Raw genomic sequence first — 12,373 nt, forward strand, 5'->3', positions numbered from 1 at the left:
GATCTAAGCTTGTAATACACCTTCAGCTAAACCCTCCTCGCAGAATTACCGTTAAGACCCTCAAGGGCTGGTCAGTAAGTTACACAGCACTTGGCCTCTCACCCTAGCGTGGCAGAAACACGGGAGATTTCCAGGGCTCACACAGAAATCCCAAGAGATGCAGAAATGGGGCCAAGGCCATTGGAAGCCCTCTGAATGGGAGCAGTGTTGGCTGCTGTGGCCAGGCACAGAGCGGCCAGGCAGGGGCAACGGTTACCCGGAAGCTGGCTTCTTCTGAGGCAGGCGGCTGGGTGGCTGAGGCGGCAGGGGTGGGGGCTTGCTCTGCGAGGCCCCGGCTTGGGAGGGCTTGCTTGGCTGGCTCATGCCTTCTAGTGCGGCTGACGTCTTAGCCGCAGGCGGGGGTGGTGTGGTGGTCAGGGGATCTGTGGAGAGAAGACGGGGGAGGGAAAGAGAGCGTGAGTTACCCAGGTCACATACCTAGTCTCTTTCTGGAGACTTTTCCCTCTCTAGCATTCTTCTGGGAACACCCATGGCTGCTTCTCAGCTTGTCTCCTCTGGAAAACTGCGAGGAGCAAACCCATGAGGAAAGCGAGCCTCAACTACTACTGAAACTTTGCTGAGGTTTGTGTGTGTTTAGCTGGAAACCTATGTTGGGGCCGGCCCTGGATTCTGTGGCCGACTGCCCCAAAACCAACAGAGTATGCCAGAGTCTGAGGTTAGGTTTAAAGCTGGCATCTGCCCTAGGGAGCCCAGGGTTCTTCTTGCATCAAATGACCCACCACCCAACGGGAACTGAATTTTATATACCCCACTGGCCTCTAGGGGGGCGGAGTAAGCTCTGAGGACAAACTGTGACAATCGTGGTATGGGGTCCCCAGTCTGAGGGGAGAGGTGACGGTGTCTACTACTCTCTGTACTGTCTAGATGACAGGCTGTGGCTCAGAGGCAAACTGACTCCGCTAGAGTGGGCAGAGCCGTTTAAAAAAACCAAAACCAACAGAGTGAGGTCATGTGTCTGGGCCTTCCCTCACCCCACCCATTTCAAAAATAACAGAGTGCCAGGCCCTTGTCGACGGCCTGCTCGAGATGGGAGCAAACGTATATGGAACAAGAAGGAGGGGGGATTTAGTTCACAGTCTCTCTCCCTCTCTTCCCTTTTCTGTCTTAACAGAAACGCTCAGGAGCACCATATTGAGAGGCAGAAGGGAAGGCAGTTGTGAGCCCTCCTAATGCTTGACCTGAGGACACTGCAGCTGGACCCTGCCCCAGATTCTCTGCAGCGTTTCCTGGACACACGCTGCAGTTGCAGCTGCTAACATGGTCCCTCTTGGCAATCCCTGCAGAAGGGCTAGGGTGTTTTCTATTTAAACCGCAGGCACCGTGGCCTAGGAAGAGCTCCAGTGCCCCAGAAGCAACAGATTCAGAAACTCCTTAGGCCAAGGCAGGGGGCAGGGAGCAGACGGGGCTGGTGTCACTCACCCAGTAGAAAAAAAAAACCCAAAACGTTTGGCTCTGCAGCAGGAGAAAGGCCGTTTCCCACTGCCTGGCTCCCAGCGTGGGGAACTGCCAACTATACACTGGCATGAAAAGAATCTCATGCCAGATCATGACTGAAATGACCACCCCCAAATCACTTTACAGCTAAAGGAACTGGAAGGATGTTGTGTGGAGAGGGAGAGAATGTTGTTAAATGCTGGCGAGACAGAGAAAAGAGTGAGCCATCTTGGGAGTGGGGTGAAGGAACAGATGGGGGCTTGAGGTAGAGACTGCAAGGGTTGGGGCCACACGGGCAACATCTGGTATGTATCTGTGGGCAGCCCGCAGTGGTCTCCCCCAAGTGGCTGCCAACAGTGCCCCCTGTTTTCCAGATTCATAAGGCCCACTGGCAAGAAAGGAAAAAGGAGGAGGAAAAAAAAACGTACTGGTAGACGTCACTCGCAGAGGGGGCAGCGGTGGGTGGACAGCTGGCAGATCTGACGAAGATCGCTGCCTGCTGACACCGTCCACACCTACAGAGTTTGTCTTCCACAGGGTGTTAGCCGAGGTGGCTGCCTGAACTAAACCCACACGCATACACACACGCACACACAGGCACGCACGCGCACACACACACAGAACAAAAACAGAAACAAAACACTTTGTTATTGATCCTCTCTCTCGTAAAATGGTCAACATGAGCCTTCTAGAACAGCAACAGAACCCTGAGGATTTACTCTTTTCCCTAGTAGGGAAAGGGAGATGCACCCAGAAATCCTAATGACAATAATAAAACAATAAGCTGCTCCAGGACATCCTCACAGGTGGCCTTTTCGATCTGATGGCGAGCTTTTAAAATGCCACGGTTCGCAGGAGGAAATAAAAAGCCATAAATCTACTGAGCACTGCACTCAGGGCTTCTGGAGCCTCTGCTCATCTCTGCCCTTCTATTACCTCCCAGAGAGACCCTGTTCTCAGCCAGTGTGGGCAAGAGGAAGGGTGTGTTCCACACACGAGGGCCGGGGCTCTCCCCAGCCTCCTGTAACATCTATCTGCCTGCAACTCAGCACGTATGATCCGGTAGCTTCAGGTGACCCCTAAAGTGATAGCACTTCCCTGGTCGTGGTCTTTCTCACTGTGTGCCACTTACTCAAATGCACAGGGGTGGCTAAGGTAGAGTCGGGCGTGGCAGAGAGGAGATACGCCCTCCCACGCCAGCACCAGGGCTGCAGCCTTTACTGCCCTATGGTGAGGAAGTTCTGCGCCCCGCTGTGGCATACAGGGCAGCAGTAACTCCATTCTCCATCCCGGGGTGCGAGAATACCATCTTCGTGCCAAGCATGGACCCTTGAGCAGGGAAGATGCGGGATAAGGGCGCAATTTCCTTCATGTGAAAAGAAAATAGAGCTAAATATAGAATGGCCAAAAAAATGGAAAAAGCAATCCCTCCGATTCCAGGACTGCAAGAAACCAATACGAGGAGCTGAGCCATCCTCTCCTACTATCCAACAGAATGACAGAAATCTCTCCTGCCACAGAGTCAGCACAAGCTGCTTCTGGGAATGCAGATACCCAGTCTCTGTGACACTCGGCCTTTCAGAATTAACACACATCTCTGGGAAAAAGAACCAGTAATATGTCTGTAAGGACCTGCACTGCCCTGGACAGCCTGTAGGAGGCGACAGGGAGTGTTCATAACGTCCAGAAGGAATCAAAGGTGGGGGTGCCCGTGGGAGCAGGGAGTAGAGGGTCTGCTTTTCGTGCTTTTGCTCCTCAGTGACTCACTAGCCTCCTGGAGTGTTAAGGCAGGGAAGGGACACATGTGGTCTGTCCAGCTGCTCTTCCGGATACTCAATATCCATTACCACCATACACTGCCCACCCCTTCCTCGCCACCGGCTGCAGCAAGGGAACATTTGCAATGTTTTTATGCATGGCAGCCACAGCCCAGAGACAGCAAGTGGAAACTACGATTCTTTCCAGGGAAGCCCCTCCTTGACCTTGAAGGTCCTGAAGACTACCACCTAAGACTGGCAGCTTGTCAGAGCTGGGCTGGCCATCTGCTGGCCACTTCAAGAAGCAGAGTGGCTGGGTGCTCTTCACTATCAGACGAACGCTTTTGTGTTTCTGTATTTGCAAAAAAAAGCAAACAAACACACACGCAAAAAAAAGTCACCTGTTGAGTGGACCTGCTATGTTCAGACGGGGTAGGTTCCTGAGCTGCTCACACTTAAGACATCAGGAAGGTTCAAACATTTGAGGTTCCTACAACTAGGCTGAGCACTGTCCCCCAAGTTACTACTTTAACTCCTTCATTTCAAAGGTATGCTAGACACACAAAGTCCTCATGTGTCTTAAGCTAGCCCCGAGGAAGAAGAAAGGGAATCATCAGGACACCGGGAGGGGACCAAGAGGGGAGCGGATGAGAGCACAGTGTGACGGGCAGCGGAGGGTATCCTAGCTGGCCAGCTGCAAGCTGTCACCTCTGGCTGGCCTGGGACAGCCCTGTATCACCCTGCACACTTCCTCTGCCAGAGTAAGAACCCAAGTACAAACTCTACAGGTTTGGCAAGGTGAGAGCGAGGGAATTCCTTAAGGCAGCAGAGAAAATAGCTACAGAATAAACACCCATGCATCAAACTTCTCAAAGTCAAAGCCCATAGGCATTTGAAGGGACTCAAAATCGTATACCTTTGCCGCCAACGTTGCGTGGTGGGAGCGGGGGTGCACTGGTGGTGCTGGGGGGTAACGACTGAGAGGAGGGCGGGCTGCCACTCAGGATGGCTCCGTAGGTCTCGTTCTGCAAGATGCTGGGCCCGAAGCCCCTCTGCTTGTCCTTGGTGAGGTTTGCGGTATCTCTGGCCAAAGACACGGCATTGGGCTGATACTGGCTGGACCCCAGCTGGTAGAAACTGACAGGCCGGTCCTCTCGCCGGTTAGGACTGGGCTGCAGAGAAATGCCGAGGGTGAGAGCATGAGCTGGAGGTATGGCTTTCCCTGCGTGATATCAGCTCTGTGAACAGTGAGACGCAGCCATCACAGCTGCGTGGTAGGCACCATTTCAGCCTGACATATACCACTTCATTTGAGCTGCAGGATTTTAAATCCCACCCATCTCCTGTCTTATAATCAAGACATGGCCGGGCGGTGGTGGCACACGCCTTTAATCCCAGCACTCTGGAGGCAGGCAGAGGCAAGCGGAGGCAGGAGGATCTTTATGAGTTCGAGGCCAGCCTGGTCTACAAGAGCTAGTTCCAGAACAGGCTCCAAAGATACAGATAAACCCTGTCTCAGAAAAAAAAAAAAATTGAGACACACACACACACACCTACAGAGTCGTGGCTTACTAACTGCAAATCTTTCTTCTGTGAAGGACTTTAAACAGAAGCTATTTCATCTTACCAACCAGCTACTTCAGCCTAGCTACATGCTATCCTTGAGGATCCCTTCCCTAACACACTATCTTAAGGGACAGAAGGCCCTGGCCACAGAGCAGCGCTCGCTCTCTACCAATACTGTGCTTAATTCAGCGCAGATGAACAAGTCCTTTTCACTTTCCTCTGAACTGTTGAGCTGCTGAGGGCCCAGTAAATCGGGGGTACTGCAGTTAAGTCTTAATTCCTGGATTATCACTTGCTTCAAAAAAAAAATAGTGTGTTCTTTGTGTATGTGTATTGGTATACGTGTGGAGGCCAGAAGACACTGTGGGACTCAGTTCTCTCCTTCCACCATGTGAGCCCCAGGGATCCAATTCAGGTCCTCAGGACTGGCAGAAGTACCTTAGTGCTTTTATCAATAAAGATTTATTGAGTCAAGAATATATCCTGTAGGCAAAAAAAAAAAGAAAGAAAAAAGGAAAAAATATTTATTGAGCTACAACCATGTTCTGTCATTTATAGATCCATACTGTAGGAAACACTACGAATGGATGTTACGGGCTTTTCTATCACGGATGGTTCAACAGCCCTCAGAAATGCTTTCTTCCATTTGTATCTATTGATCGTGTATTATACTTTACATTAGAACATTAAAGTTGTATGGGGGAAGAGACATTAAACCATGAAAATGTGCTTGACCAGGTCCTTCCTCTCATGTTCCTAGAGAACATACTGCACACCTGGCAGTGTGCTGTGGAGGGAGCTAGGAAGGGTCATAACAAGGACTGGAGGGAGGCTGCCTATTCTTGGCTGTGCAACCACAGACCCGTGTGAAGATGGCATCGTCCTGAGGTACCCCCAAGGTGTGCTTGGCTGTGTGTGTGAGAGGGAACTGGACTAGGACTACAGCCCTATGCTCGATCCAAGGCTGTGTGAAAACACTTATGTCCTTCGGGCTGAGCCAGCCTCTCCTGAGACTCCATCCAATGAAAGGAGTTGAATCCAGTGAACTCTAAAGGCAGCTGAGTAGTTCCCATGTGCTGGTTTCTAAGGTCACTCGGGTAAACATGACTAGCCACATAAACAGTGTCACCTGCCTGCAGGACCTGATGCTGTATAATGGCTCCATGGCAAGCAGGGTGCTCTCCCCCACAAGCCACCTACAATCATAGAACGCCTGGCCCGTTCTTCCATTGGTGTGGGCTGGAGAGGAGGCAGGGAGAGAAACAGGAAGGGGAAGACTGGATCCCACCGAGATCAATGAGCACACAAAACATCCAGCCACGGAAGCCATCAGGCCATGGAAACCATCAGGCCACAGAAACACTTCACGAGGGAGGGAGGCACAGACCTGAAGCTTCTCGTCCACATCATCGTCGCTTTCATCCAGGTCCTCATGCAGCAATCGCCATTCATATTCGACGTGAACGTGGGAATTAAATCTTCCTGACAAGGCCTGAGTCAGCTAAGGATGAAGAGGGACAGTTAGTGTTGCTACCCCTGTGTTCAACCACAAAGGACAGACACTTATGGCTGTCCAGGCCAAGAATGAACAAGTCGTGGAGGAGGGCCTGGAGGACTCACGGGGAGATTCCACTCTGCTCCAGGACAGCTCGTTAAATCCCCGATCTTCCTGGCGGTCCCTGGACCTGATATGCAGGATAACCCAAACCTCCCTGTCAGTGATTCTCTGGAAACCATGCGGTATGCCACACAGGCAAGGGATTGGGGGACCTAAAAGGTGATAACCATCTTACAGGTATTAGTACAGCATGGGAGAAACTGGACCTCAGAAGGAATGAGTTCGTTACCAAGCCAGTCTTCTCACAACAACAGAAATAAGCCCTATAGGAAATTATGTCCCTTTCTTTAGTCCTCTCATAGAGAGTGGCCGATTAATTCCACTCCATCTGTACAGGAGGTACGCCAATTTCTTATGTGTAGTTCATGTTTGGGGCTTAATTGTTCCCGAGTCAGTTGTGTGACTTTGGGTGAGTCACTTGACTCTTTTGTACCTGCTTCCTCATCCAAAAACGGGGGATGATAGGTTACATAACTTGATGGGTGGAGTCCACACCAGCGCCTTTGCTTATCGTCTACTTGTGCGGCATGGAGGCTGAGTACTCATAGTGTATTTGCGTTAATAAAATTCAGCAATTCTGACGATAACTTTGCAAAGAGGTACAACTAACTCAGCTTTACAAATGAGGAAACAGCCCACTGCAAGCCCAGGACTGGGGAGCCTTCCACTGTCCGCAGCGACTCTACTTCCACAAGAGAAGAGAAACAAAGCACAGAAACCTGCAAGCTCTGGGTTGAAGGATACAAGTAGGAAAGCCGGCTGCACACGCTGGCGAGAGCCAGGCATTCATGGGTACCACACAGTGGGAGGTCCATCCTTTCCTCCGGCTGTCTGAGGAGCCGGGGCTACCATCATGGCCAATAAGCACACACTGAGTCACAAGTTTCACCACGAGGGGTAGCCATCTGGATAAGGAAGGTTTCTGAAGGCTCTTGAGAGTTCCTCCAGGTCAGTGAGCACTGGGCTTACCCCAGCAGGTGTATACTGCTGTGTGTGCCTTGTCCTTGTCAGTGTCCAGAGAGCCGGGCTCGACTCCACCCCACCCCGCCCCCGACTCCATCACGTCCCAGGCCATCTGTCCATGGCGGATGCTCACCAGTTCCTCACAGTGTTCATGCTTGAGCCGCTTGGCGATGTCCAACGGCGTCTCTCCTGACTCGTTGGCTGAAAGTCAAGGGAGGGTAAGGAGACATCAAAACTTGGCCTTACGCATAGCATATAAAACATCTGCAAAGACACGGATGTTGAAGGCTCGGTCCCCAGCTGGTGGTGCTGTGGAGGTGCCTGGATCTTGAACTCATCATTAAGCGTTTCTCAGCCTTTTGTGTTTTATTGCTTGGGAATTCTGCTGAGTTCTGTAGCGCCATCTCAATTCAGTAGGTCCAGGGCCACAGCGCAGGGGATGCCGTCATCCATCCCATTAGAAGCACCCTTGGAGACACGCCCAGAGACTGGTTTCCATGGTGATCCCAATGAATCAGTCCCATGAAGCTGATAACGAAGATTATCTCGTGCAGTGTGGGGACACCTCACTAAAGAAAGCGGTAGTCACGGGATGCAGTCAGGTTAACCTGGGCAGGGCTGGCTGCCACTTAGTCGTACAGGATACAATAGCGTAGAGAAGCCATGGTTTTGAAAGAAAGGATGGCACTACCTAAGAACCACTGAGGCAGCCAACCAACTAAAGCCGTGACTCTAGTTACAAGCGATCCAGAGGGCAAGAGCATGCAGAGTGGGTGCCACCCCCCCACACACACACTAGAAGGTAGTGAGCCCTGTAGGTTAGACATTTGAGCTGGCCCTTTCTTCTTTTGGGCTTTGCTTTCCTCTTCCCCCTTCTTTTTAAATCCAGACAGGTTATCTCTAAATAGCTCTGCCTTGCTAGAACTTGCTGCAGAGACTGAGCTGGCTTCAAACACATAGTCATCCCCCTGCCTCTGCCTCTCAAGTACATGTGCCACCACGTCTGCCTTGATTAGCTTCTGTAGTGTGGCTTTCAAGCAGAATGCATCTTTTCAACTACTCAACTGTGCCTTGGCTGGATCAGCGGGTCAAGGACCGGCAACCGAGGGGAACAAGGGGCAAGGGATATTAGGACCTGTTATAGGACGACAAATGAAAGGAGGGGGCAGTGACAGCACCTTCCGCGTCAAAAGGCTTAGTTTGACTTTGGGAGGTGAGCCAGGGTTGCTACACAGCCGCTCTAGATTCACCCAGCTCAGGGCTTCTGCGAGGCCTACGCTCAGCATTCCTGAGGGCTGCCGGTGTGGCCACAGGCTAAGACAGACAGTAGGCGGAGCCTGTCACGTCACTCTGACGACACTCTGACAGGTTGAGAGAAGTGCAGAGCTGCAGAAAGGAGGTCAAGGGGGGCCAGCAGAGCCCTCACCCACACCCCAGTGCGCCCCGGGCAGCTCACCTATCTCAATGGACGCCTTTCCCCGCAGGAGCAGCTTGAGGCACTCGGCGTTGTCGGTCAGGCAGCAGTAGTGCAGGGCCGTGCTGCCCTTGCCTGTCTGTTTATCCAGGTTCCCGCTGCTCGGAACACGGACAGAGAGAGATAAAACAACAGAGTCACGGGCCAGAGGACTGCCCTGCATGGGGAGACGTGCATTAGCAGAACAGTCATCTCCACAGTGGGTGGGTACCACTGTGAAGGCGGTCAGGGAACGAGCCGGCTCAGAGATGCAACGAAGACAGAGAAGACCAACAATGAAAGGTGGCTGTGCTGTTGCTGAGTTTGGGCTAAAGCAGCGGTTCTCAACCTGTGGGTTGCAACGCCTTGGTGGTCAGACGACCCTCTCACAGGGGTTGGGTATCAGACAGCCTGCATGTCAGATACTTACAATTCGATTCACAGCAGTAGCAAAATTACAGTTATGAAGCAATGTCCCTCCTGTCACACCAGAGAAGAAGCAAACTTTTCATTTTGTTCCTTTTCTTTTCTTTCATTTTTTTAAAAAAAGGTTATTTTATTTCATATGTATGGGTATTTTGCCTGCATGTATGTCTGAGCCACGTGTGCATGCCTGGTACCAATGGAAACCAGAAGAAGGCATTGTGTTCCCTAGGATGGGCGGTAGAGACGGTTGTGAGCCACCATGTGGGTGCTGAGGATTGAAGCCGGGTCCTCTGGAGGAGCCCCTAGTGCTTTTAACAGTTGAGCCATCTCTCCAGCCCCCTTCATTTTGTTTCCTGATGTTTCTGTCTGGGAAGGGAATGCTACTCTTGAGTTTAGTGTCCTGGGACTCCTGCAAGCCTGGCCCTAGGCCCCTGAAAGCAGGTGAAGAGAGACACTTCTGAAGATTGTCACGTGTTCTTCTATCATAGAAGGAGACCAGGTTATCCAAAACCAAAGGTGCATGTGTTCCACATATGTGATAAAAGCGATTAGCACCCGAAGTGTCACCGCTGCTGAGAAAGGACAGGATCCTTGCATCCATAGGCTAACAAATGAGGACAGAAGCACCCTGGGGATGGTACCCACAGCTCCCAGCAAAAGGAAAACAGCTGCCTCAGTGTAGGGACGCCTCAGACACCTCCCCTTCCTTTCCTTTCTTTGTGCAGTGCTGGAGATAGAACTCGGGGTTCAGGCATGTGAAGCAAGTGCTTACCACTGAGCGCACCCCAAAATGCCTCCTATCCTTATCGCTGTCTCCCTTCTATCTCAGAAGAGGCCAAACCAGGCTGCTGTCCCAGAAGAACTCAGGCAGAGGTGGAGATACAAACTGGCTACTTATCAAACGTCCAGCACCCCACATCAGGCCCTGGGCTGGCCTCAGAGGAGAGCATGTCTCACTGACTCAACCCTGAGTTCTATGAACTTGGGCTTCACAAGCAGTCACTGTTTCTTAGGGCTGATGGTACCGCAAGTCTCTCCTGATATACAATTCCCGGCCTAGGCCAGGGGCTAAAGCATCTTCTCTTCCTCATAGCTTTCTGCTATTGAGATGCTGTGTGGGGACTTATAGAGGGAAGACCCACCCACATGACAAACCAGAGAAAAGCTCAAGTCACAGCTGATGGCCCTGGCCCCCACACGGTCTTCCCCAGAGCTGGGATCTGAGCAGTCACAGTTCCCTGGGCCTCTCTTTGACTCTATATCTTGGATCTTACAGGTACCATGAAGGCCTTCTCTTTTACTCATGGCTTTTCTAGGGAATCCCCATAATTCATATTTAAACCTGAGACATGAGCATCTTGGCAACAGAGCCCAAGCAGCAGAGACAGCATCTGGTCCCTTGCTGGGAAGCCCCAAGAATAAGAACAAAGACATCCACCTAGTGCGACACCCACCTGTTCTGGACCAGGAAATCCACAATGTGAAGAGAAGTCCGGTCCACGGATCTGACAGCAAGATGAAGGGCCGTCTCATCTGGCTCCTGAAATTCAAACCAAGACATTTGCAATTCCAGTGGCATCTTTTAACCCCAGGACTGTCCTTTCCCCCAAAACGGCCACCTATGGTGCAGAGTGCCCATGTTTCAACCACCACAGCAAGAGGCGTATCTAGTGGATTGGATGAGAATGGCCCCCATAGGATCACAGTTTGAATATTTGGTCTCCAGTTAGTGGAACAACTTGGAAAGCCTTAGAAGGTGTGACTTTGGTGGAAAAGGTGTTGTCACTGGGGGTGAACTTTGAGGTTTAAAAAGATCTGTGACATTTCCAGTCCAGTCTGTCTGCCTCTGCCTTGTCTCAAGCTGTGAGCTCTCGGCTACTGCCCCAGCACCTACCTCCCGGCCTGCTGCCATGCTCCCCGCCATGATGGTCAGACTCTAGCCCTCTGCAGCCAGAAGCCCCAAATTCAAAGTTCTTCTGTAAGGAGCTTGGTCATGGTGTCTTATCACAGACATGGAAAAGTAACTGAGTAACACTAACAGGGTATCTTAGAGGTTGGTCCCTTCCCTCCTAATCACAAGGCCTGAGAAATGCAGAGCATCTCAGGTTCAAATCATCTCAGCTGTGTCCCCATCCCGACATCAATACCACAAGCAGAGAGAAGGTGGGTGGGTGGGTCACAATTAGAGGAAAGGCAAAAATCCAAAACGCAAAAGGCACGAACAGGGTGTCTGCCTCTTTCTTTATTTGTCCTCTGGGCAGTGTGGGCACATTCTGCCCTAGTCACAGGGCTTGAGTTTTCTCCTCAGAACGAATGGGAGTGACAGTGGCTAACGTTAGGAAGAGCTTGTGTCACTAGGAGGAAATGCTGTTACACTATAATGTTCCCGTTTGTGGGATCTAGCCTAGGAGCCTGGGTCCAAACATGATGGCCCTACCTAGTAGCTGACCACACAGGATGAGGACCCCAGTCCTGAGACCAGGAGGCTCTTTGGACCTGGAACATGTGCCCATGGGGATTCTGTCAGAAAGACCAGGAGACTCGACAGGTCCTTAGGTACCAGCAGTGTAACACAGACACAATCCCAAGAGTATCTATCATCTGGATGCTGGAGGGGGTGATGTATCCATCCCTTCTGGGAGGACCCCAAGAATGCGAGCTACAAGATGGTCCTGGCCAGAGATGCTCTGGGACCAGCTGCCACACTAACCCGTCTACGGGAAGGAGGGTCCTCTTAGGCTTTTAAGCTTCTGATGATGGAGTCCTTTCACCTCAGATGGGCTTCCCTTCAACATCTGGCATTACACATTTGGCTTCAGAATAAACTGATTGGGCTAAGGAGACGGCTCAGCAGTTAAGATGACTTGCTGCTCTCATAGGGACTTCTGTTTAGATGCCAGCACCCATACAGGAGGCTCACAACCACCTGTCACTCCAGCTCTAAGGGAGCTGACACCCTCTGCTGCCCTCTGAGGATGCCTACATGCACGAGGTGTATACATACACTCAGGTACATACACAGAAAATTAAATTAAGCCTTTTTTAAAAAAAATAAATAAAACATAGAAAGGTTCCATTTGAAAGGAGTCAATTAGG

The 12,373-nt window shown here is 51.3% G+C and overlaps 1 protein-coding gene across 4 annotated transcripts in view; it reads right to left on the reverse strand.

The window, feature by feature from the left end:
- Asap2 (ArfGAP with SH3 domain, ankyrin repeat and PH domain 2) overlaps positions 1–12,373 on the reverse strand; it is a 151,610-nt gene that overhangs the window by 12,179 nt on the left and 127,058 nt on the right. For 2 of the 4 annotated variants that reach the window (XM_075984073.1, XM_075984072.1), the window contains exons 18-24: positions 10,732–10,817; positions 8,855–8,970; positions 7,532–7,599; positions 6,205–6,318; positions 4,168–4,423; positions 1,923–2,057; positions 257–422 (exon numbers count right to left, since the gene is read on the reverse strand). In XM_075984073.1, coding sequence (XP_075840188.1) covers positions 257–422; positions 1,923–2,057; positions 4,168–4,423; positions 6,205–6,318; positions 7,532–7,599; positions 8,855–8,970; positions 10,732–10,817 — 941 coding nt within the window. The remainder of the gene's footprint in view (positions 1–256; positions 423–1,922; positions 2,058–4,167; positions 4,424–6,204; positions 6,319–7,531; positions 7,600–8,854; positions 8,971–10,731; positions 10,818–12,373) is intronic. The other 2 variants (XM_075984075.1, XM_075984074.1) reach the window with 1 other exon arrangement.

Source organism: Microtus pennsylvanicus, chromosome 8, assembly GCF_037038515.1.
Source record: "Microtus pennsylvanicus isolate mMicPen1 chromosome 8, mMicPen1.hap1, whole genome shotgun sequence".
Taxonomy (NCBI): domain Eukaryota; kingdom Metazoa; phylum Chordata; class Mammalia; order Rodentia; family Cricetidae; genus Microtus; species Microtus pennsylvanicus.